At 51.3% G+C, this 23,292-nt stretch overlaps 3 protein-coding genes across 9 annotated transcripts; 1 reads left to right on the plus strand and 2 right to left on the minus strand.

Annotated features, from left to right (window-relative positions):
- Positions 1-62: 62 nt before the first annotated feature.
- Positions 63-3,096, minus strand: LOC135632878 (uncharacterized). Its single transcript, XM_065141719.1, has 5 exons — positions 2,600-3,096; positions 2,162-2,512; positions 1,837-2,058; positions 693-908; positions 63-597 (listed from the first exon to the last, which is right to left on the minus strand). The coding sequence occupies exons 1-5, from the start codon at positions 2,984-2,986 to the stop codon at positions 295-297; spliced, it is 1,479 nt and encodes a 492-aa protein (XP_064997791.1). The 5' UTR covers positions 2,987-3,096; the 3' UTR covers positions 63-294.
- A 13,516-nt stretch (positions 3,097-16,612) lies between these two features.
- Positions 16,613-17,193, plus strand: LOC135633769 (photosystem II 5 kDa protein, chloroplastic-like). Its single transcript, XM_065143658.1, has one exon. The coding sequence runs from the start codon at positions 16,714-16,716 to the stop codon at positions 17,026-17,028; it is 315 nt and encodes a 104-aa protein (XP_064999730.1). The 5' UTR covers positions 16,613-16,713; the 3' UTR covers positions 17,029-17,193.
- A 46-nt stretch (positions 17,194-17,239) lies between these two features.
- LOC135581269 (nuclear transcription factor Y subunit A-7-like) lies at positions 17,240-22,672 on the minus strand. Of its 7 annotated transcripts, none has more exons than XM_065143651.1 (6): positions 22,480-22,672; positions 21,536-21,771; positions 20,732-20,832; positions 20,465-20,536; positions 19,606-19,770; positions 17,240-18,038 (listed from the first exon to the last, which is right to left on the minus strand). In XM_065143651.1, exons 2-6 carry the CDS (start codon positions 21,759-21,761, stop codon positions 17,628-17,630), a joined length of 975 nt encoding a protein of 324 aa, XP_064999723.1. In that variant the 5' UTR covers positions 21,762-21,771; positions 22,480-22,672; the 3' UTR covers positions 17,240-17,627. The 7 variants fall into 7 exon arrangements, with proteins under 7 accessions (XP_064999723.1, XP_064999728.1, XP_064999722.1 ...); XM_065143656.1 differs by having other exon boundaries at positions 20,732-20,820; positions 21,536-21,777; positions 22,480-22,671; XM_065143650.1 differs by having other exon boundaries at positions 21,536-21,777; positions 22,480-22,671.
- Between the last annotated feature and the right edge of the window lie 620 nt (positions 22,673-23,292).

Consider the following 23,292-nt stretch of genomic DNA (forward strand, 5'->3'; position numbering starts at 1 on the left):
TCGGTTTTATTGAGCGTATGTTATTATTGAAGCATTACTATTGCAAACTCCATCATTGCACATTGAAACTAAAGATATACTTCATTTATACAAATCGATCCGAGTAGCAAACTTCAAATAACAAATCTAAATTTTCTTCCTTAGCTGCGAACGAAACCACGTCGAGTGCCAAACAATGTGGTTCTCATGTAATTGGCATCTCTCACATCATGCTCACGACCATTCTGGATTCAAGATCATTGCATGCACCCTATATGTCTGTGTTCGTGCCTCCCATCACCCCGAACTCCATGCTCAGCGTCTTGGTCTGAGAAGTGGAGAAATGTTGTCGATGACCTGCAACGGCGAGCGTCTACTCGAGTTGTGCTGCGACTTCAGATGGCACACCAGAACGTGCTTCTCCTTCTCGTTGTACGAGTCATGCGATCTCACCGCCCTTCGTGGATCTGCAGCCAGTAGGTCCGACTGCAGAGGGGATGACGACGACGAGGGGGCATTGAGGAGCTTGGTCCTCCATGGCTGCAGCTCTTTCGCTAGTTTCTGCAGCTCGATCACCTTCCGCTCGGAAGATCTCGCCCTTTGCTTCCACTCGAGCTTCTGCAATCCATAGACCATATACCAAGCTTACCTTCGACACGAGTTCGATTCGAGCAAAGGTTGGCGCGTGGAAGGATCATCGAGATAGAACTTACTTGCGTATGCTGGGAGTGGAAGTTGATCTCGGAGGCGATGGCTCGTCGGTGCCAGTGGTCTCTGGAGGACCGGAGCTCCTCCATTTCCACCCTTACTTGCTCCAGCATCTGTTGCATCTCGCTCCACTGCTCCGTCTCGGCCCTCACCTGCTGCACTATTCGCCCGACGACCTCCTTGCAACTGCAGCAGCTCAGCAGCCCCATCCTTTCCTCCACCTGCAAGCAGTCAAACGAGACATCTGCAACTCAAACCAGTTGGACGCAAACAAGTCCGCAGAACTCCTACCAGAAGTTCTCGTATTGAATCGTGCATGTTGTGCTTCCACAGGAGAAGGTTGGCGCAGACTCAGAAAGCCATTAACACCACCTTAAAGCCGAAACCACAGAACGTACCAAACAAGGGTTGGGACGACATCATTTAATCAGTTACGAATGGAGAATAGAAAGATGCTCAAAACGAACACTTCTGCTACAGGAGATCAGGATATCAAAAGGTGTGCCGAGTTAAATCGAGAACACTGCACCGGCGAGGGGGACCAACCGAGCTTGATGCTCTCACTCACAGGTACTCGGAGGCCATCAATGCATGAAAGATCAACCGATTCTTACACACTCTGGCTTTTTGATCTGTAGTATCATAAATCTTCTTATCTACTCTGTGGTCACCAACAAAGAGTGGTTTGGATGAGCTACTTAAACCATACATTGGCTATCTGTGTTGTTATTAATAAGGGGGATATGGTGTGAAGCCTTTCTCCGAGGTTTCCATAAAATATGTATTCTCTAACTTGACGGCTCAGCAAAGTTTAGTGCTTCCTTCATTATTAATCATCCACTTGAGACGTGTTTTGGTCTTGAGTTTGATCTCGGTGGGACCGCAAGATTTGTCTTAGTTGGCTACTTGCTTACTGTTTGACCCGCTGTACATAAGTCAACGACACCTGACAAGCCCAACCACTCCATATCCAACAGTAGGGGAATCGAACTCGTTTGAAAGCAGGAGTATTCGGTGCACGTACGACGTGGCACTTCTGTGGTGCCCCACATGCGAGTGCCACGTAATTGCGTGTCAGTGCAATGTTGTGTGAAGATGTCAGCAGTGCCATTTTTGAAAGGAGACGAGATGGTTTTGAATCACACTCACCAGCTTCTCCTGCTGCTGCTGGATTTGGAGGATGGGGCTGTGTGCCATGTCTGCTGCTTCAGTGATCCCAGTTGTTTGTTGGCTGCTGCAATTCCACTCGCTTTTGGTGGTGGTGGTGGTGGTGATGGTACTGCTTTTAGCAGAGAGCAAGTAGCTGCACTCCTCCATCCTCTCCAACATCCCTTTGGACATGCCCTCCATCTTCTTCCTCAGCTTCTCCATCTTTACTCGTTCCCGGTACCAAAACAACCAAACAAGCAACGCATCAGAGATTGCTCGAACGCGATAAATAATATCTCTGACTCATCTAGGTGAAGATTGCTACGTCGTCGGTAAACAGCCGACTCCGATTCGAATAAGCCGCAACATCGTGATCCTCTGGTTCATGCCGCTCTGCTTCTGGACCTTTGTTTGCGAAGGCTTGTACAGAAATCTCTTGTATGTCCTTCACGCTAGTGTCCTCCTCCATCTTCTTCAGTTGCCGCCGGAGCATGAACGCTCGCCGGTCGAAGTCTCCTCCGCAACTACCTCGCAGCAGCTTTCTCGAGCTTCCCGTGCTCCTCTTCCGCCTGTTGCTACTCCCCGACTTGAGTTCCTCCAGCTTCTCTTCCAGTTCCTCGATCTCCTCGTCCAATGCTGTCCCTACGCTTCCGCACCCATCGATCTTCTTCCTCCCCTGATCAGTCATCACCCATCTCGAACATTAAGATCAAGAAGGACGGAACCAAGGCGACGGAATCGAAGGAAGGCAATCGGAACATACCGAGACTAGGGTTTCCATGGCGGATTTCAATGCGATCTCCATCTCGGTGCGGTTCCTCTCGAGCTTCCGAAGCGCCACCTCCCGCTCCATTCTCAAGAAGTTACACTCCGCTCGAAGTATCTCCGCCTGGAACCGCCACCTTTCCTCGCCACCCGAGTCCCCCCTGCTCTCGCCCGCGGACGTCGCCTCGGCCTCCACCATCATCACCTGCGGGGGCGGCGGCGGCGGCGGCGGCCTTGCACTCCGCTCCCTGTCCGGGAGATCCCCGACGTTCCGGTCCAATCCCGGATTTCGCGGTGCTGCCGCACGAGACCTCCTGGGGAGCCGCGGCAGGTTGAGTATCGTCGGCGCCGGCGGCGGCTGCCACCTCCCGTTCCTCGCCGCCATTCCTCCGCCTCCAAATCTGCGCGTGTCTGCGCTCGGTGTTGTTCCTATAAATAACCAAGTAGCCGAAGTGGTCTTCGGGAAAGTGGAGTCGCAGAGGGCGACCGGCCGCAGAAGACGCCACCGGGGGAGAGAAGAGAATCGCATGCCTCGTGTTCCGCGAAAAGCCAGAGTAGATCGATTTGAAATGGACCCTCTCTCTCCCAACCCACCCCCCCCATAAATGACACAAAAGCCCCTCCTCGATGACCCAACGATAGTAACAGCGTGGCATCTCAGAGGACAAATACGCCAAATCACATATGTCGCGAAGATTCCATGCAGGGGTCGAGGAAGAGCCGCGGCGCAGCTAGAGCCGACGAACCGGCTCGGCGCACGTGACGCGCGCTCGGGCATCGAGGGCGTTCCCGTAACGCTCGCATAGAGACGACCCATCTGTTCCTTAAGATTCGCGCTCGATCGATTAGATAATCCAGGCTTTTCGCTCGATTATGTTCTTAATCCTCCTTATAATTACGAGCATTAACATATGGTTATCTCGAACCCAATGCGAACGCTAACTGGTCCAACCAATTAAATTAAGCCACCACGGGGTCACATTGCACACGAGCAGTACAATCGCGCCGGCCATTATGGCCCGTGTGGGAGGCGATTTGGCTCCACCAACGAGGCTAATACGAACCCCAAAGAGCATCTACCATGGCCACTGTGCCTTCATTAGCTGCCAAGGTAACATCTTCTTAGGGTAATTAGCAACAAAACAGGGAGGTAATCCCATCACAATTAGCATCAATTCTCTTCCTAGGCCTAATGGCAACCAACTCCAACCCTAAAGAGCATCTACCATATATATTATATATGTATGTATGTATGTATGTATGTATATATATGTATAATTAAGGAGAGATGAGACAACAATTGCTTAGTTCACAAGATAGTGTTGGTTCCATTGGTACAACTGTGCTTGGTGAATGAACATAAAAAAGCAATTGTGCACACAGTTTGATATCATCTTCAAAATTTAAACTTGAAATTGTGATCATTCTTTGGATGTGAATTGAGGGGTGGAATTATGTTTGTTTGTAGATATCAATGATCAAATATAAATAATAATAATAATTGATTTAATATTCTTTTTTTTTTTTGTTATTTGATCACTATAGAAATATTTTCCACTTGTATGGGCTGCTAATCTGACAAGAAGAAAAAGGAAATAATTACCCTACAAGAACATGAGTTCAAAGGGTGTCATATGAGCTTGTCATGCAAGCTTTTGAGTACATGCACAAGAAGACAAGTTGAACCAACAAAGGGCAATAAGATAGATGAAGGGACATACCTACCATTTATTCCCCCTCTATCATCCGCTGTGCAGAGAAAGAGAAGAAAGCCAATAGTTGATCTGTGCTATGTGAGTCCAAAATGGTGGATAGAACAAGGTGTTGCTCCAGATAGAAATGGCAGCAAGATTTGGAGTCTTGTAGATTGTCTTCATTTGCGGCCTCCTGCCTGCTTGGTCACTGCACACACTGATCATGGCCACAGATAGTAACGAGGGCAGCACACTGTTGGAGTTAGCTGAATCCAACGCACAGTCCACAGCTTTCAAACACATCAGCAGCTTTCTTGTGGGTGTTTAGGGCAAGGATGCTGGAGAAGGCAGTTCTGAGATGATGGAGACATGACTGGTTCAACTTACTTTGAGGTGGTGGAGGCAGGTGGAGTCTCTGCAAGGAGAGCAAGTCCTTCTTTGGTTCGCAGCAATCAAGATATTTTTTTGTGACAAGGTATCATTATTATTGATAAGTTAACTTGATAAGTTAACTTGTTAAGTTAAAAATTAATTATCTTGTCGGAGCCAAATGTTAGATAAAAAGATATGTCGTAGCTGATGAGTCAGCACGACTAGGTCCAAGGGTCGATATCGGGAGATTGGTGTTGGTCAGGATCGGGATTGATTGGCAACTCCTTAGTGTCGGGCGAATCGTGCTTTCATGTCGAGTCCCTCATCGTTGATGAGTAATTGCCCTCCTGCAAAAATAGTCTTTGTCGGGTGGTATCTGACCATGACCCCTCTGACGAGCAAGTTAGTAACGAGAGAGATTACTTTTTTCCTTCTTTTTTTCTTATCTCCTCTTGGCTGGAGGTTGGCCAGGAGTTTATACCGTGGCGAGAGGGCTGAGGGTGCATCGATTTAGCATCGTCGTTGCCTCCCGAGGGATGAGACGACCCTTCTAACTAGCCGTCGTGCCGGGGCGTGCAGTGCGACATCAAACAGCACCGCCCCGAGCTCTCGGGATGGGACATGTGATATATCTTCTTGGTACTAGCTCCCAGGATAAGATGTGTGGCATAGGGCTATGACTTGACATCTGTGTCGGCTGTGACGTGTTTAGACTATTAAAATATACTGTATCACAAATCAAAATTTTTTTTTTTTTGTGACTGTCATAATTCAATCTCAAGCAAAGATTACGTTGAGATATTCTAAATAAATGTTAACTTAAGTTAGTAAAAGGATCAAGAGAATTCAAAGAAAACTTAATAGTAATGTTCAAATGTGTATGGGAACATATTATTTTGACAATTGACATTGGTCGTAGGAGCGATTGCGAGTTTATCTCAGACAAAATTATATTCGAGTCATATTAAATCCGAAATATAGTAATATCTTATATATTCTCTTGACTTTATCATTATTGAATATTGATCAATATGATGCTAAAGTGTTAGTCCTGATAGGGAAAATACTGGTCGGGCGATGCGCCGTGACGACAGCCCCTTGGAAGAGCAATAACGCTGACTAGACCCGCCCTGACGACTCCCGCTGTTGGACAACGACCTCCGACTCCGCACGGTGGACGCACTACCCAAGGAAGGAAGCTTCAATGCCGAACTGATGGGAGCACGTCAACCGAGGCTCGCCCATACCCTGCGGCAGCTCGGTCCTCCACGCAGCCCCAGTGGCCATGTCAGATGCCACGCGGGGCACTGTCCTGCCCCTGCAAGCAGCCACATCAGGTAACATCAAACTCATCTATAAATACCCCTGAGCCCTAAGCAAAAGGGGGAGGAACTCACTCAGACACAACACTCAAAGGCTCTTCTTCTGCCTCATCCACAACCCCCTCCACATCCTCCTCTAACTTGATCGTCGGAGGGGTCGGGCCGAGCTTCCGGCCCGACCTGTGTGCAGGTCAGAGACGGTGTCGCCTCTTCCCGAAGCTGCGGCCAAACCGACCTCCCGACCCGAACCACCGAACTCGGCCGTCGGGAGACCTCGAAGAGCCTACCTACCCGATTGACCACCACCTTCCGGGCCCGGACCAAGCCGCGACGACCTCGTGGTCACGGCTGAACAGTTACTTACCGTAACATTTTGGCGCTAGAAGGAGGGCCCCGGAATGTCGACTGGTCAACAAACCCGCCTAGGCGGCCCCTCAGTTGCGAGGACGCACCCGATCGGGTCCCCGGAAGATCATCCCCCGCGGGAGGAGCTCCGAGGGGGAGGTCTCGCTGCGACTTCAGAGCAATACTGGCGCCTGTTCAATGACCCGGGCTTGTCGCCGCCCGATGCCACTATCGTCCCCCCACCAATTTCCCCCGAGGCCTTCCACGACCTTGCCCACCAGGTGAGGACACTGGCGGGCGTGGTGCAAGCCATTGTTCCGCTCATCCCCCAGCCGGCGCCCTCGCAAACGAACCAGCCCCTGCATCAACGGGAGCCCGCCCCTCGGGAGCACGCACCTCCCCCCGGGCCTCCGTCACCTCGAAACCAAGCGACCCGGCTCGGCGACCGGGACACCGTGGGCACGTCGAGCCGCCCCGAGCCCGAGTGGCCACCCGCAGACTCGACCCGCACCTTGCAGGCGCAGCTGCATCTTTTCAATCGACGTTTGAACGAGGTACAACAAGAAGTTCGCAGGTCGAAAGGGGAGCCCGGGACGGACGGATACCAGGGATCCCCGTTCGCGCCCGAAATACAAGATCAGGCCATCCCGCCGCACTTTCGGCTTCCATCCCTAGACACCTACAACGGCGACACCGATCCCGCGGATCACGTAGCCGCGTTTCGCGCCCAAATGGCGTTATACGGAACTTCTGACGCCCTGATGTGCAGGGCGTTCCCGACAACTTTGAGGGGACCGGCCCGCGCATGGTATGGTAGCCTCAAGGCAGGAACCATCTCTTCCTTCGACCAGCTCGCCCGGGACTTTGAGCTCAACTTCCTCGCCTACGCCCGCCCGAAGCCATCCGCGGCGCTACTCCTCGGACTCCACCAAGGGGAAGATGAGTCCCTTTCCCACTTCTTGGACCGTTTCACGACCCAGATCCGAGGGCTCTCGGACGCTCATCCTTCCCTGTTGATGCAGGCATTCATGATAGGCTTACGGCCCTCCAGGTTCTTCTGGTCCCTGGTAGAGCGACCCCCCACAACTGTGCCAGAGATGCTTCAACGGGCAAGCCAATTCGTCGCGGCAGAAACGTGGATGGCCGGGAGACCCAGGGAGCAAAGGGGGACCAAATCAGAGCCGCCTCGACAGCAACAGCCACCAACGTTCCGGCGCAGGTCGGACAGATCTGACCTAACGGCTCCGAGGCCCCTCCTACCAGCTTTGAATGCATCTCAAACAGACATATTCCTTCATATAAGGGGAAAAGGTTTGCTCAAAGAACCCTACCCGATGAGCGATCCCCTGGCGCTGGCAGATCAATCGAAATACTGCCGCTTCCACCGGCAACGCGGGCACGACACTGAACAATGCCGGGAGTTGAAAAGACAGATCGAGGAACTCATCCGCAGGGGGCACCTTGGTCAGTATCTCCACCCGGACAAAGAATCCTCTCCCCGCCCGGAAGGGCCCGTCGAGCGACGTATCGACGTGATATCCGGCGGCCCCGCATCCGGTGGAGACTCCATGGCCCGCAAGAAGGCATACGCCCGAGCCACCTCAGCAGAGGCTCCCGGACACGCCCCCGGACCCAGTGTCACCTTCCCAGCCAGGGCGTATGAACAGGCCGAACACGATGATGCACTCGTGATCGCGGCCAGGATCGCCAACGCGCAGGTACAAAGGATCATGGTCGACACCGGAAGCTCGGCCGATATACTATACCTCGACGCCTACTTGAAGCTTGGCCTGCCCAGAGATGGCATGAAGCCGGTGTCCTCGGCGCTCACCGGCTTCACCGGCGACTCAGTCTCACCGCTGGGGGCGGTTACTTTGCCCCTGACCCTGGGAGTTCCGCCAAAGTCAAAAACAACGATGACCACCTTCCTGGTCATCGACCTCCCCGCCGCTTACAACGCCATCCTCGGTCGGCCGACACTCAACAAAGTTAGAGCTGTCGTCTCGACCTACTATCAGACAGTGAAGTTCCCGACCTCGGCAGGAACTGGCGAAACTGCGGGAAGCCCTCGAGAATCCCGGCGCTGTTACTTGACCGCCGTCTCGCTACCTAAGAGGCCCAAAGTCGAACCGCCATTAATGGACCCCCGAGAGGTGCAGAGGTCGGCCCCCCATGTCGAGCCGAAGGGAATCACGGTCGCTGTGTTGCTGCAAGGACGCCCGGAACGGACGATTAGGGTCGGGTCAGAGCTGCCCAAGCACGAACGAGAACGACTCGTCGGCCTCCTGCAAGAAAACACTGATGTCTTCGCTTGGTCACCATCTGACATGACAGGCCTCGACCCGGAGGTCGCCTTACATCGCCTCAGCATCTCCTCCGACGCACGTCCGGTACAACAAAAGCTGAGGCGGCAAGCCCCTGAATGACAGACGGCCATACGGGAAGAAGTAACTCGCCTCTTGAAGGCAGGCTTCATAAAAGAAGCCGGATACCTGCAATGGCTGTCCAATGTAGTTCTTGTCAAGAAGGCAAATGGAAGCTGGAGGATGTGCGTTGACTACACAAGCCTTAATAAGGCATGCCCAAAGGACTGCTATCCTCTGCCAAGGGTCGACCAGCTGGTTGACGCCACGGCCGGCTACGCCCGCCTGTCATTTATGGACGCTTTCTCGGGCTATAACCAGATCGGGATGGCACCTGAAGATCAAGAACACACGGCCTTCATTACCGATCAGGGGGTCTACTATTACAAGGTCATGCCCTTTGGACTGAAAAATGCCGGCGCGACATACCAAAGGGCAGCGAACAAGATATTCGCCCGCCAGATCGGTCGAAACATGGAGGTGTACGTCGACGACATGATCGTAAAAAGCCAAGAAGCCAGGACTCATTTGGCTGATTTGGCCGAAGCCTTCGCTACACTCCGCCAGGTTGGCATGCGCCTCAACCCCGCGAAATGCGCCTTCGGCGTCACCTCAGGAAAATCCTCGGGTTCATCGTGCATGAAAGAGGGATCGATGCCGACCCAGAGAAACTCCGGGCAATCATCAACATACAATCGCCCCGGACTACCAAGGACCTGCAGCGCCTCAACGGGAAACTCGTCGCCATGTCCCGATTCCTCGCCCGCTCGGGGGATCGCTGTTTCCCCTTCTTCAAAGCACTGCAGAATCCGAAAGGCTTCCAATGGACGACGGAATGCGAGGAAGCCCTCCAGCAAGTGAAAAAACACCTGGCCAACCTCCCTCGGCTCACCTCAGTCTCTCCTAGCGAGAAACTGAGCATCTACCTGGCTGCCTCCCTGCGCGCAGTGAGCTCCGTCCTGATCAAAGAAAGCCCAAATGGCCAACTCCCGGTCTACTACATGAGCCACATCCTCAACGGCCCGGAGGAGCGATACCCCCCGATCGAGAAGCTGGCGCTCGCCCTTGTGCTATCCGCCCGGAAATTACGCCCCTATTTCCAAGCCCACCCCGTGGAGGTAGTTACGGACCAACCACTTCGGCTGGTCCTGTCTAAGTTTGATGTGGCAGGACGGCTCCTCAAATGGGCGGTGGAGCTCGGCGAACATGACATTCGGTATGTACCCAGGACGGCCATCAAAGCCCAGTCTGTGGCCGACTTCATCGCGGAGCTGACCCAAGCGGAGAGCGGGAGCCTCGAACGACCCCCCAAGGCCTGGCTCTTGCACGTCGACGGGTCAGCCAACTCAATGGGTGCGGGCGCAGGGTTGGTGCTCCGAGCCCCCGACGGACGGTCATTCGAGCGTTCCCTCCGCTTTGGGTTCCGTGCCTCTAACAACGAAGCAGAGTACGAGGCACTCTTTGCGGGACTCAGGTTGGCCCTCGAGATGCAGGTAGACTCCCTCCATGTCCATACAGACTCCCGGTTAGTAGCCGAGCAACTCAGCGGAGGATATGAGGCTCGCGACCCGACCATGGCAAGGTACCTGGCGCAGGTAAGGAACTTAACTGCGAAGTTCCTGCACTTTACATTATCTAATGTCCCAAGGGTGGAGAACGAGCGCGCTGACGCACTAGCTAAGCTAGCCTCAAAACCCGCCCCCGGTGTCGGGCCGGAAGTCGAGGAGCTACTTGCCCGCGCCTTCGAGATCGCGGTCGCGGCCACCAGCAGCGCGTCCTCTTGGGTACAAGAACTACTGTGCTACAAACGGGATGGAACTCTCCCACCCGACAAGGCGGCGGCCCGGCGCCTGCTCCGCACGCACGCGTGGTATATTGAGGCGGGCGGGCGGCTTTATAAACGCTCCTTCTCATACCCCCTCCTACGATGCTTGGAGCCCGACGAGGCGCAAATCGTCCTGGCAGAGATACACGAGGGCACCTGCGGAGAACACATCGGCGGGCGGATCTTAGCGCATAAAACTCTCCGCCAAGGCTATTACTGGCCGACCATGTGTCGGGACGCAAAAATACATGTACAGCGGTGTATCCCATGCCAAGAGCACGCCCGCACTCCCCGACTCCCCGCAGTCCCGCTGGCCCCCATTGACTGCGCTTGGCCGTTTGCGCAATGGGGCTTAGACATCCTCGGGCCCTTTCCCTTAGCCGCAGGACAACGGAGATTTCTTATCGTCGGCGTGGATTACTTCACAAAGTGGGTCGAGGCCGAGCCACTGGCAACAATTACAGCACAGCAAGTAGAGAAGTTCGTATGGAAGAACCTGATTACCCGGTTCGGCCTGCCCGAAGCCATCATCACGGATAATGGGCCCCAGTTCTCCAGTCAGAGGTTTCGGGAGTTCTGCGCAAAACATGGAGTCCGCCTGAAGTACAGTTCGGTCGCTCACCCCCAGACGAACGGGCTGGCAGAAGTGACCAACCGATCCATCCTGGACGGGCTCAAAAGGAGAGTGTCCGCAGCTCGGACAAACTGGACGGACGAGCTCCCGAGCGTGCTCTGGGCGCTGCGCACCACTCCAAAAATAGCAACGGGAGAATCCCCGTACAGCCTCACGTTCGGAACCGAAGCTGTACTTCCCCCCGAAGTAGCCATTACTACCTTCCGCACGAAGGGCTACGACGAGGGAGCCTCGGAGGAAGGACTCCGAACCGCCCTCGACTTGCTGGAAGAGCGACGCGCCGACGCACATATAAGAGCCCTCTCCTACAAAAGGGCGATCGCAAGGGTTTACAACCGAAAAGTACGACCTCGACCCATCAGATTGGGCGATCTGGTCCTGCGACGGACTGAGGTCAGTGACCCGACCCGACAAAGAGGCAAGTTGGCCCCCAGTTGGGAAGGCCCCTATCGGGTGACCGAAGTCATCGGAACCGGAGCGTTCCGGCTCGCCACAATGGGAGGTCAGTCCCTGCCAAGGACCTGGAATGCACAAAATCTCAAAAAGTTCTTTTCATAAAAACTCGGCCAGTCCCGAAGCACAGATCATTAAAAGGAGATCATATTCATTCAAAAACAAAGGAGGGTGTTACAAAGAAAAGCAAAAAAGATGGGATACGAGGGACGCTAATCCTCAACGGCGTCCGGGTTGTCATCAAAAGGAACATCGGCGGGCATGTCGACGCCCAGATCTTCGGGGAGGGAACAGAAGGGATCCTCCGTCACCTCCGAGTCGGAATAGAGTGCCTTAAAGCGGGCAAGGGCAACTCGGTACCCGTACTCGTACGAGACCCGCCCGGTCCGAACGAGGCCTAGCTGAAAACCCGACGAAGCTTTGTAATCCTCGATCAACCCCTTGTCCTTTTCTGGCCTTTGGCGAATCTCGGCCTCCAGAGCCTCGGAGGCCCTCGACGCCTCGGCCCGTGCCTCCTCGAGACGCCGAACCAGCTCAACGGAGTCGGACCTCGCCGAACGAGACTCCGCCATCGCGGCCTTCAGGCGAGCCTGCGACTCCGTGTTGCGCTCCTCGGACGCCTCCAGCAGCGTCTGCAACTCCGCAAGCCGCTCGAGGGACGCCTGAAGCTCAGAGCTAAGCCGAGCCACCTCCGCCTCCGAATTCAAGGCACGCTGCTCGGCCGCAGCCATCGCCTCGGGGCCGGCCCCGGCTCGGGCCATATCCACCTGCCGACGAAGCTCGGCATTGCGACTGCTCAGAACGGCGATGACTTGCCCCGCGTCTCGAACACGGTCCATCAGGGCGGCGGCATAATGGTTGCCCTGAGAGTTAGAGCAAGTCCTTGTTAGAGTTAGAGCCAAGCCCGTCCCTGGACAGGTAAACCCAGGAGCAAAATGACGCTTACCCATAACAGGGACTTGGCTGATTTGCTAAGCAGGACGTCGGAAGACGGGGAGTACAGGTCCCGGGCCATATCAGGATGAAGCCCGCCTCGGATGAACCGGCCCGCGATATCCCCGTCGGCCCATACCCGGGCTCCTCGAGTAAGACCGTCCCACCGAGCTACCAGAGGGTCGGTGACCGAGCCGCGGGGGAGAGCACCCACCTCTCGCACCAAGTACGGCTCATCCTCCCTCTGCGGAAGGCAGAGAAGCTCGCGGACGGAAGGTTGGCGAGGCGCCTCGATCGCCGCACTGCCGCTCGGTCCGGCCCCGACCTCTCCGGAGCTTCCTGTGGCACCCTCAACCGCCGGCGGCACCACGACCCCCGCTGCCTGGGTTACGACTGCCTCAAGACCCTCCCCTGGGGATGCCCGCGCCCTCTTCCGAGGCTTGCGCGCCTCGACGTCCACAGGAGCTTCCCTCGTGCCCCCCGTGGTGACGGAAGGCGAACGGCCCGGCACGGCAGAACTCTTTCCCCCACGAAAGGCCTCAAGACGCACCATACCTGCCGAGAAGGATCGGGATGACTGTCAGTCAAACGACAACATGCAAAGAAAAGGAAAGGAAACCCCCCAGTGGAACCGCTCCTCGGAGCGTACCTAAAGAGGCCGGGCTAAGACCCGCCTCCACTAACCACTGCTCAGACATGCTCCGGATAGCCTGGGAGGACGGAAGGATTTCTCTGAGCCGCCGAAGCCCCAGGCGCTCGTCATCATCCAAAACCAGGGTGGTGTTGTCTACCGCACGCGCCCCCCAGCGGACGCCGAACCCCCAGTCTCCCGAACGACTAACAAAAAAGAAGCGCTCTTTCCACCCCTTGTTACTGGAAGGGGCCCCGCTTACTCTGAAACCCGATCGAGCAGACAGGTAATAACCCCCCGACCCCTTGCAAAGACGAAAGCAGGAGAGGAAGAGGGAACGGGTCGGGAGTATGTTGGCGTAATGACACTCGCCCAAAAACACCACCAAGTAGCGCCACGAGTTCGGCGCCACTTGAGACGGGGAGATACGCCACCAGGAGAGGCAGGAGGCTATGACAGGGTGCAGAGGGAGGCGGAGCCCGGCCTCAAAAGCGTCAAGGGTGAGGGCAAAGCCCCCAGGAATTGGGTCATACGCGCGTTGGCCCGGCTCGGGGGCTTGAAGGACAAACTCCCCCGGGATACCATAGCGATCCCGGAGAAGAAGCAGCGTTGACTCGCCCACGATGGAGTCGTGGTCGTGGGGCCACATCAAAGCCTCAAGGGCCTTGGACGCCTTCCTGTCCGACGACGACGTTGGGCTCGACGGAGCCGCCGTCCCCCCGGCCTTCGACGAAGAAGAAGAGGAAGAGGAAGAGGAGGACGCCATTCTTACCGACCTACGGAAAAGGAAGGAGGAACGGTGGGCACGGACAAGGCGATCAAATACGAGGCAACACGGCACACTCGGAGAAAAAGATCTTCCTTCAGCAGCCAGCCTCACGCCACTTATAAGGAGACCGCATCCCGCCAGAAGGCGGTGACCCTTCCTCTTCTGAAGCCCGTAGCAGAAGAGGAAGACGTCACCTCACCATAAATACAGCCGGACACGGCGAGGGGCTACGGCGCGGCACGGGCACCAAGGAGATCATCATGCCTCGGGGACGGTAATCGAGACAGGCTTAAATACATTAATCACGCTTAGCCATAATCATGTCGAGCTCGGAACCCGGCGGGCGCCGAAAGGAGAAGGCCCCTTGACCTTCCCCAGAAAAAAAACTCCTGCGTAGCTAGCCCGGCAGGGCCTTCCCCCTCGGTCGCGTAATGCCCGAGGCGCTCCTGAGCAGCTAGCCCGGCAGGGCCTTCCCCCTCGGTCGCGTAATGCCCGAGGCGCTCCACAGCTAGCCCGGCAGGGCCTTCCCCCTCGGTCGCGTAATGCCCGAGGCGCTCCTGAGCAGCTAGCCCGGCAGGGCCATCCCCCTCGGTCGCGTAATGCCCGAGGCGCTCCAGCACAGCTAGCCCGGCAGGGCCTTCCCCCTCGGTCGCGTAATGCCCGAGGCGCTCCACAGCTAGCCCGGCAGGGCCTTCCCCCTCGGTCGCGTAATGCCCGAGGCGCTCCTGAGCAGCTAGCCCGGCAGGGCCTTCCCCCTCGGTCGCGTAATGCCCGAGGCGCTCCACAGCTAGCCCGGCAGGGCCTTCCCCCTCGGTCGCGTAATGCCCGAGGCGCTCCTGAGCAGCTAGCCCGGCAGGGCCTTCCCCCTCGGTCGCGTAATGCCCGAGGCACTCCTGAGCAGCTAGCCCGGCAGGGCCATCCCCCTCGGTCGCGTAATGCCCGAGGCGCTCCAGCACAGCTAGCCCGGCAGGGCCTTCCCCCTCGGTCGCGTAATGCCCGAGGCGCTCCACAGCTAGCCCGGCAGGGCCTTCCCCCTCGGTCGCGTAATGCCCGAGGCGCTCCTGAGCAGCTAGCCCGGCAGGGCCTTCCCCCTCGGTCGCGTAATGCCCGAGGCGCTCCACAGCTAGCCCGGCAGGGCCTTCCCCCTCGGTCGCGTAATGCCCGAGGCGCTCCTGAGCAGCTAGCCCGGCAGGGCCTTCCCCCTCGGTCGCGTAATGCCCGAGGCACTCCTGAGCAGCTAGCCCGGCAGGGCCATCCCCCTCGGTCGCGTAATGCCCGAGGCGCTCCAGCACAGCTAGCCCGGCAGGGCCTTCCTCCTCGGTCGCATAATGCCCGAGGCGCTCCTACGCAGCTAGCCCGGCCGGGCCTTCCCCCTCGGTCGCGTAGTGACCGAGACCCACCAGTACAGTCGGCACACCCAAAAACCCCATCGAGGTAAAACAAGCGGGACCGCCCGCCGCCTGAGACCGCCTCGACACCAAGAGACGCAGCCATGCCTCAAGCTCCCTTCCCCCGTCCCGATCGACGCATGGCTCCTTTTCGGGGGGGGAATATGATAGGGAAAATACTGGTCGGGCGATGCGCCGTGACGACAGCCCCTTGGAAGAGCAATAACGCTGACTAGACCCGCCCTGACGACTCCCGCTGTTGGACAACGACCTCCGACTCCGCACGGTGGACGCACTACCCAAGGAAGGAAGCTTCAATGCCGAACTGATGGGAGCACGTCAACCGAGGCTCGCCCATACCCTGCGGCAGCTCGGTCCTCCACGCAGCCCCAGTGGCCATGTCAGATGCCACGCGGGGCACTGTCCTGCCCCTGCAAGCAGCCACATCAGGTAACATCAAACTCATCTATAAATACTCCTGAGCCCTAAGTAAAAGGGGGAGGAACTCACTCAGACACAACACTCAAAGGCTCTTCTTCTGCCTCATCCACAACCCCCTCCACATCCTCCTCTAACTTGATCGTCGGAGGGGTCGGGCCGAGCTTCCGGCCCGACCTGTGTGCAGGTCAGAGACGGTGTCGCCTCTTCCCGAAGCTGCGGCCAAACCGACCTCCCGACCCGAACCACCGAACTCGGCCGTCGGGAGACCTCGAAGAGCCTACCTACCCGATTGACCACCACCTTCCGGGCCCGGACCAAGCCGCGACGACCTCGTGGTCACGGCTGAACAGTTACTTACCGTAACAAGTCCCATAGAATATTAAGATGTTGATTATACAATACTAAGGTGTTAGTTTGTATAATACCGAGATATCGATCATACTTATTCATAATAAATAAGTCAAGATTATGCATGACAGATATTTTGATTAAAAAATAAATAAATTGAGATTCATTGTGACCAAAACAGGAAATTGACATTAGTAATGGGCCAAATAAAAACATTTCTCATAAAAGTTAGCCGAAATTGCTGCAATTATATTTGTGAAGGACTTCAAAATAAATAGTAAAAAAATGAAATTTATAATTCTAGACCAGAAATATTAAGAAGCTTCCACGTGGCGATTAAGTGCTGCTGCTGCTACTCTCGCGTTATCCACCAATACCAGCCATTCCCGCGGCGATAAAAGGAATCCCAGGTGGCGGCACATCATTGGATGGAACATTCCCTTAGATAAGATAGTACCGATTGCCACCTACGTTGCGAACCCCAAATCCTGTCGCCTGCATGCACTTCTTATTAGTCGCGTTCCTCTGCCGGCGAGTTCTGTGGTGAGGAAGAAGACCGCGGGAAAGCGGACGTCAGTGTGTGGGAAAGAGCTAATGGGATCACTTGCCATGATGATGGCTTCCTCCCTCGTCGGCGTCGGCGCCGCCGACCGGCCCTCGACCAGCTGCCACCGCAGGAGCCTTGTTGTGGCCGAGGCGGCCACCCAAGCTCAAGCTGCCGGCACGCCCGACCATGAGAACGTCGGCCGCAGGGCCGCGGTGTTCGCGGCTGCGGCGGTCGCCCTGTGCGCCGTTGACCGGGGGATGGCCTCCGCCGACGAGGAGCCCAAGCGAGGGACGGCGGAGGCGAAGCGGAAGTACGCGCCGATATGCGTGACGATGCCGACGGCAAAGATCTGCCACAAGTGAGCTCTCTACCAATTGGGTTAAGCCTGTGCTATGTGATGCACTAAAACTCGGTCTACATTGCTACATCTGTAATTGCTACTGCCTGGGAAAAACCTTTGAAATGTTGATTTTATGCTCAACCAAATTAATGGATCAATACAATCCATGCAATATAGCTTGAGAACATCAACTAAGCAGAAGATTCATGTTCTCATATTTTATACACACAGCAAACACCAATACATCCACTATTATTTCGTCTTCCGCGTCAAGTTTTTATACACACAGCAAACACCAAGAACCCTAACAAATGATACAGAGTAACTGTTACACCACATCAAACCTGCACAGATAAGTCCAGTCTTTCTTTTCCCAACAAAGAAAAATTACCAAAGAAAACAGATGTTAAAGCCAAGAATGAATTGCCTGCAAGCATCAGACTTATCAATGACAACCTTCCTGAGCGGTGCCGATGCCTCCAGCTTGCGCTCCTGCTAATTTTCCAGATCAATCAGGCAAGCCAAAGTTAACTTGTTGTCCGGACCATACTCACGAGAACATAAAAGAGTATAAATCACAGGGCAATGCTGCAAGCATCGGTCATCACTCAAACAGGATTGTCACTGTATAGCGACGGCCCTACTAGACGGCCGATTCACCAGGATGCCACCACTCCGTGGTCCTGAGCAGTCATCATCTTCTGCTTTGTCACCCGACTTTAGATGAAGGAATGATATCTCAGATTCAGACTGATCTTGGTAGCCGTCTTTCCTACTAAACGATGTTTGAGATTTAGACATTTGTTCCTGCATGGTGCTGGCAGGATTTGTATCACCCGAGCAATCAGAGGGTATTGCTTCCGAACTAGAGGAGATAGTTGATTGCGTTGAAAGAAATGCACCAGAATTTAGACCTTTCTTTGTGTCAGTTTTAGCAGCGTCTTCATCTGTCTTCTTGGTATTAAGAAAACGACCACCACAACCCCTAGCCCTCCTCATCGCATGTAGGTGACGGGATTCATGGAGATATGGCTGCAGATAAGAAGACAGCAACTTACCCCATCAGTAAAAGGTTATTGGGAGTTATATGGCACAAATTATGCAAAACTAGATTATATGTAAACTAGAACTTCCACTGGCACTGGATGCATACAGCGAAAACAATTCCTCAAAGTACCAGAAACATGGACAAGGCATTCATCTGTACCATAGATCATAATTTTGAACCACAGAATGCTTTTAAAATCTGAGAGGATGACAAATATGCAGTTGCTAAATATGCAATTGATTTTTCTAAAAACATCAAAGGTATTAATTGCTAATATCTGGTAACTTTGCAGAGATTGGACTTCTCATAATTAACTTTTCTGGTGGATGCCATGTTCACTTGTATAAGAAGATTAAAGAAAAGAAAAAAAAAAGTGATAGTATGGTTGAGATATAGGTAGTGGTCGGGCCAGCCAAGAGGTTTCAGAAATGTTCAATGAACACTACCATGGGCCATACAGGGCCGAAAAGAGAAGATCACAGAACTGGTTCCGTCTGATATATATATATTTTTTCAAACAGAAATGCTGGAAAGTTGAAACCAACAATAACTGTTTTAAAAAATGAATAGTTCGACATAAACAACTCTAATATCTATTTATTGTTTTTCTGTACTGTTAACACATTACTTCAATGTTTTAGAAGACCCAAAACTCCTTCAGACAATCATTAACAACCAGAATCAGAACCCAAGCCATGGTTTATAAAACAACCCAGGCAGCAAAAGTTTAAATGCAACTTATAACACAACAGAGAAGATAGCTGTGTAATGATTGTGCTCAATGTATGTGTTTCATTACCATTAACAAGAAATCAAGATAATAAAATAAATTAATTCATTATTACAATATGTCCATTACCAATGCCCACAAGAATATGTCCATCGATACTAGCTAGCCCTTGTCCTAAAATAAATAAATCTTCTATTTTCACTTTAAAACATACATCATGTTTGGCAACATAAACATATTAAAATTTGACTCCTCCTGTGAAATCTTAAATTCCCTATTGCAGCTACAATAGCTAGATTATTCTTCAAACATAACCCACTCAACCATAAGTACTAACTTGAGCCAAAGAAAAAGAGGGGCTCATTCACCCAACACAGAAGAGTGTGCTACAATCAAACAATGCACAAGAGTACTAAGCATGAGAGCAATTAAGGTATTCTTGTCTAACTGCCCCCAGAGTACAAGTATCACACATTCAAATAGTAGAAATATGTCACAGTAGGAGACCTTAGCACGAGAGCACCTACCTACATCCTATCTCATTCTCGATCATCACAAGCCTTCTTCTATCCATTTAATCAGACTTATGGTAGGCGCACCTAACCTTTGCAACAGTTATGGTGCAGAAACAAAGTTCGAGACTGTGCTATAAGGGACAATGCACTATAACCAGACATGGAGAGAAACATTATGTGACAGATAACAAAACCTTACAAAATGAAATCATCTTACCAACAAGAAAAATAGAGGTAAATACTAGATTGCTTGATTATCATGCACCAGATTTCAATTAAATTCATTATTCAAGAATCTGTATTTACCTTCCTAACTTTCAGAGCTTTTCTCTCGAGTTCAGCTTTTGCACGCAATTGTCTTCGCCTGATAATTCCATGGTATTGCTTGGGATTAACATAAACTGGCTCCTCTGTCATTTCAAGAGGCAAAAGCATGCGAGATTGAGGCATCCCGATAATCTGAGGATGCACCTGTGGAGTATACCATAGAGCCAACAAAGGATAAGCTACGAAATACTGACATCTAGAATGGTGGAAAAATTTACCAAATTTGAGGTTGCCTGTATTCAGTAGTCTCTAAACATGGAGGAGAGAAATGAATACTCTAACAACAAGAAATATAAGCATAAAAATTACCTACAAAATCCATAAACCTGCCTTCTCTTTTTGATGTTATGATAGAAGCACATATTGTGAATCAGCAAAAGAAAAGTGAATTACAAACAAGATGGAAAAGTCCAACAATGTTGTGAAGTTGATAAGATGAATAATAAAGCTGCACAACAATTTTTGGCTCATTCAAATTAGGATTCATGATTTTTAGTAAGAATAATCATCAGAAACAAACTTAATTCATGTTTTTTTAAGAAAAAAAAGGATGGAATCTAGATCAGCCTCATTCATGTGGGTTTCTAATAGATAGCACCAAATTCTTCTTTTGTTTTTTTTTACTAACCCAAAATGATATCAGAACTCAAAAGAAGTTCTGAATTGAATCCAATTGAATCTTATTCAACCACCCAAATTGACCAAGGCACAAAATCATTTCCACAGCTGATAACAACTATTTCTAAGATAATAAACATGACTGAATCCAGGATAGCTCCAATACCAACATGTGATAACTGGAAATCAGCATCATCACTCAAATATCTGACATACTTACCATTGCTTGAGTTCCATAAGGAGCTACTACACCAGCAAAATAAGGATCCGTAAATGGATACATAGCACAAGCCTGTAAAAGTACAATAAATGATCTAAATATCAGCATGTTATATATATATACACATATAGGAGCTATACAAGGTCATCAACTATAACTAACTCATTAATGAACTGTGAAAAGAATGGTCTTTTGGTTGGATTAAAGTAGATATTAAATTTAAAAAAAAAAAAAAAAGTAGAATAGAACAAGTGAAAGAGATCCTACAATTGATTGACCAAGTTCCAGCTGGGTATGTGGTGCAAGATACTCATGCATCATAGAAGTAGCTGCAGATGTAGGCTGAAGATTCCCATCTGAAACAAGATCTTAATTCTGAGCAATAAGACATCCTGCTTAAGTTCTAGTATCAAGTACAACATTATATAATCTCCATACTAGATGACTCAGATTAGTAGGGATTTCAGAAAGCAACAAATATAGCATTCATTACGGCACAAGTTTAAACATGATGCAACTTAAACTACATGTATCTACATGAAATTCTCAAGATTTGGAACACAATATGCAAACTAGACAGGCACATCCGCATCGAATGACAATAACATGCAACTTGATGTAGGATCCATTTGAACATATTATAGCCCAGATTAGAACAAAGAATTAGCACTTACACAAAAGACTGAGCTACTTTATTCCATAAACTTACCACCTAACACCACTGCAATTTTCCTTGCCTCTGTCACCATTCATGTCTCTTAAGGCAAATAAACTAAGAGAAGATCGCATAACAGGTTTCAATTGCTGCAAACTCACAAAATTCATCACAAACTCCTATGGCATAACAGCACCAACACGTTAAAGTATATGTTCGGAAATGATGTCACTGAGAATTGCATTACATATGTATGACGAATTGTTGGCATCAATTTAACCAAAAAGAGTTTATTTCAATACTGATCTGAAGAAACAAAAAGAAAGAACATACTTCATATGGAATTACCTTGTATCAACTAAATAGGAGAGAAAACATCATATTTATAGAGTAAATCAATAAGCAAATAAAATCACCTGATTTCTTGTCTGCACTCTGCGTCTCTTTACTGACATCACCTGTGCCATGCATGCCACCGCCCAGTCGTGATTGGCCAACCTCAGTTCCAGCTGATGATTGCTTAGAGGTACTCATTGCAGCAAACATGGTACCGGACCACCATGGCTGAGCACTGATCGTGTCCGGCAGAGCAGTTTGTAAGCCTGGATCTACTATATTTGTACCTTCAGGACGTGATTCCATTCTTCGAAGTCTGACCCTTCAAAGCACAACTACTCTTATAAATATAAATTAAAATAATTCTAATCAGCTAACCACAGCATAGCTTCATGAACAAGGAACAGGTCAAGAGCGAACGAAACAGCAAATAAAATGCTAAGATCACCAAAGAATAGGCTGTCTATATAATTCAAATAGTACAAGCCATAACCAAGAAATTCCTTGCTTTATGGCACAAAAATTACTAGACGACTGCCAGATGACTCCAAGTATCGGACTGAAACAGCAGGATACTACCTCAAGCCCGATCAACAGTATTTATGACCAGCTAAAACCGTAATTTTTCAGCGGTTGGCAAAAAGGACTATTTAATGCAATCACTACCAATCTCCATTAACAAAGCAATATTTAGAAAAAGTAACAGAACAGCTCACGCCGAAAACACAAAGTAAAAGGCAGATTCCGAGAAAAATCCCAACTTTTCTGTCCAACTCAGCCATATTCCAACAGCAACTTCCTAAATCCGCTTAAAGATCCACAAGAAACAGATCTAATGGCATAAAGCTCCAGCGCTTATCAAAGCCCCAAATTTATACGAATCGAAAAACCGAGGAGACCCATCAAAGAACGCCAAAGCTAGCGAACACCATATCGAATTAAGGGAATTAAATCCAGTAATCCATCGTCAGATCACAAAGACTCCAAGAAAACAAGCCCATAGGAACACATATACTGAGTACACCTGTGGAGGCCGCGACCTACGATCGCTCCAATCGAATTGCGGCAGCTCCGAATAGATATCGAGAGGACCAATCAGATGAAACGAGACACTAAAGCCCCAACCTTCCTTTTGCCTTCCGCCAACGAAGCAAAAGAACCCTAACAAGCGACCCCCTCCGTCTATCGATTTCTTCGTAGGTCCATTCGAGAGACGAATGAAAGCTCTGAGAAGATGATTTTATCTTTCTTTTTCACCTCCATTTATTCCAGAATTTTCCGAGAGGTAATCTTTTACCCTTCATATTTACAATAATGACGTCCTCAGTCCCCGAAGCTTATCTTTACTTAGCCTTGTTGGCCACGCAGGACCGTCGGATTGTCATTGACTGTCAGGAGATCTAACGATTAAGCTTAAGTAGCGATAATGATGAAGGGCAAATCAGTCATAACACGTTGCCCCAGTTGATACGTGCTTTTATACCTGACAAAGTAAAAGGGTGTTTTCCTCGGAAGATACCGCTTGTGGCAAAAATATCACGAATTCGCCATGATACTCATCAATACTGTACTCGTTTTCTTACCTGAGCGCGATCGTGGAGCTGAATCGGGGCCCATGTGAAGACTACCTATAACGATGAGGGTAAACATCGAGAACGATCATACTGATGTCTCTCGGATGGAGGCGGTGAAATGAATCTTACCATCAACTAGTGGAAGTACCATAACGCCCTCCGAAATGTTTTCCGGATGCGAAGCGTAAGGGCGTTATGGTAATTTCAAGATGACGATTAAATTATCTGTGGGACAGTTACTGGCCAACCACTCCACTCCGCCC

This window comes from Musa acuminata, chromosome BXJ3-3 (assembly GCF_036884655.1).
Source record: "Musa acuminata AAA Group cultivar baxijiao chromosome BXJ3-3, Cavendish_Baxijiao_AAA, whole genome shotgun sequence".
In the NCBI taxonomy this organism is placed as follows: Eukaryota; Viridiplantae; Streptophyta; class Magnoliopsida; order Zingiberales; family Musaceae; genus Musa; species Musa acuminata.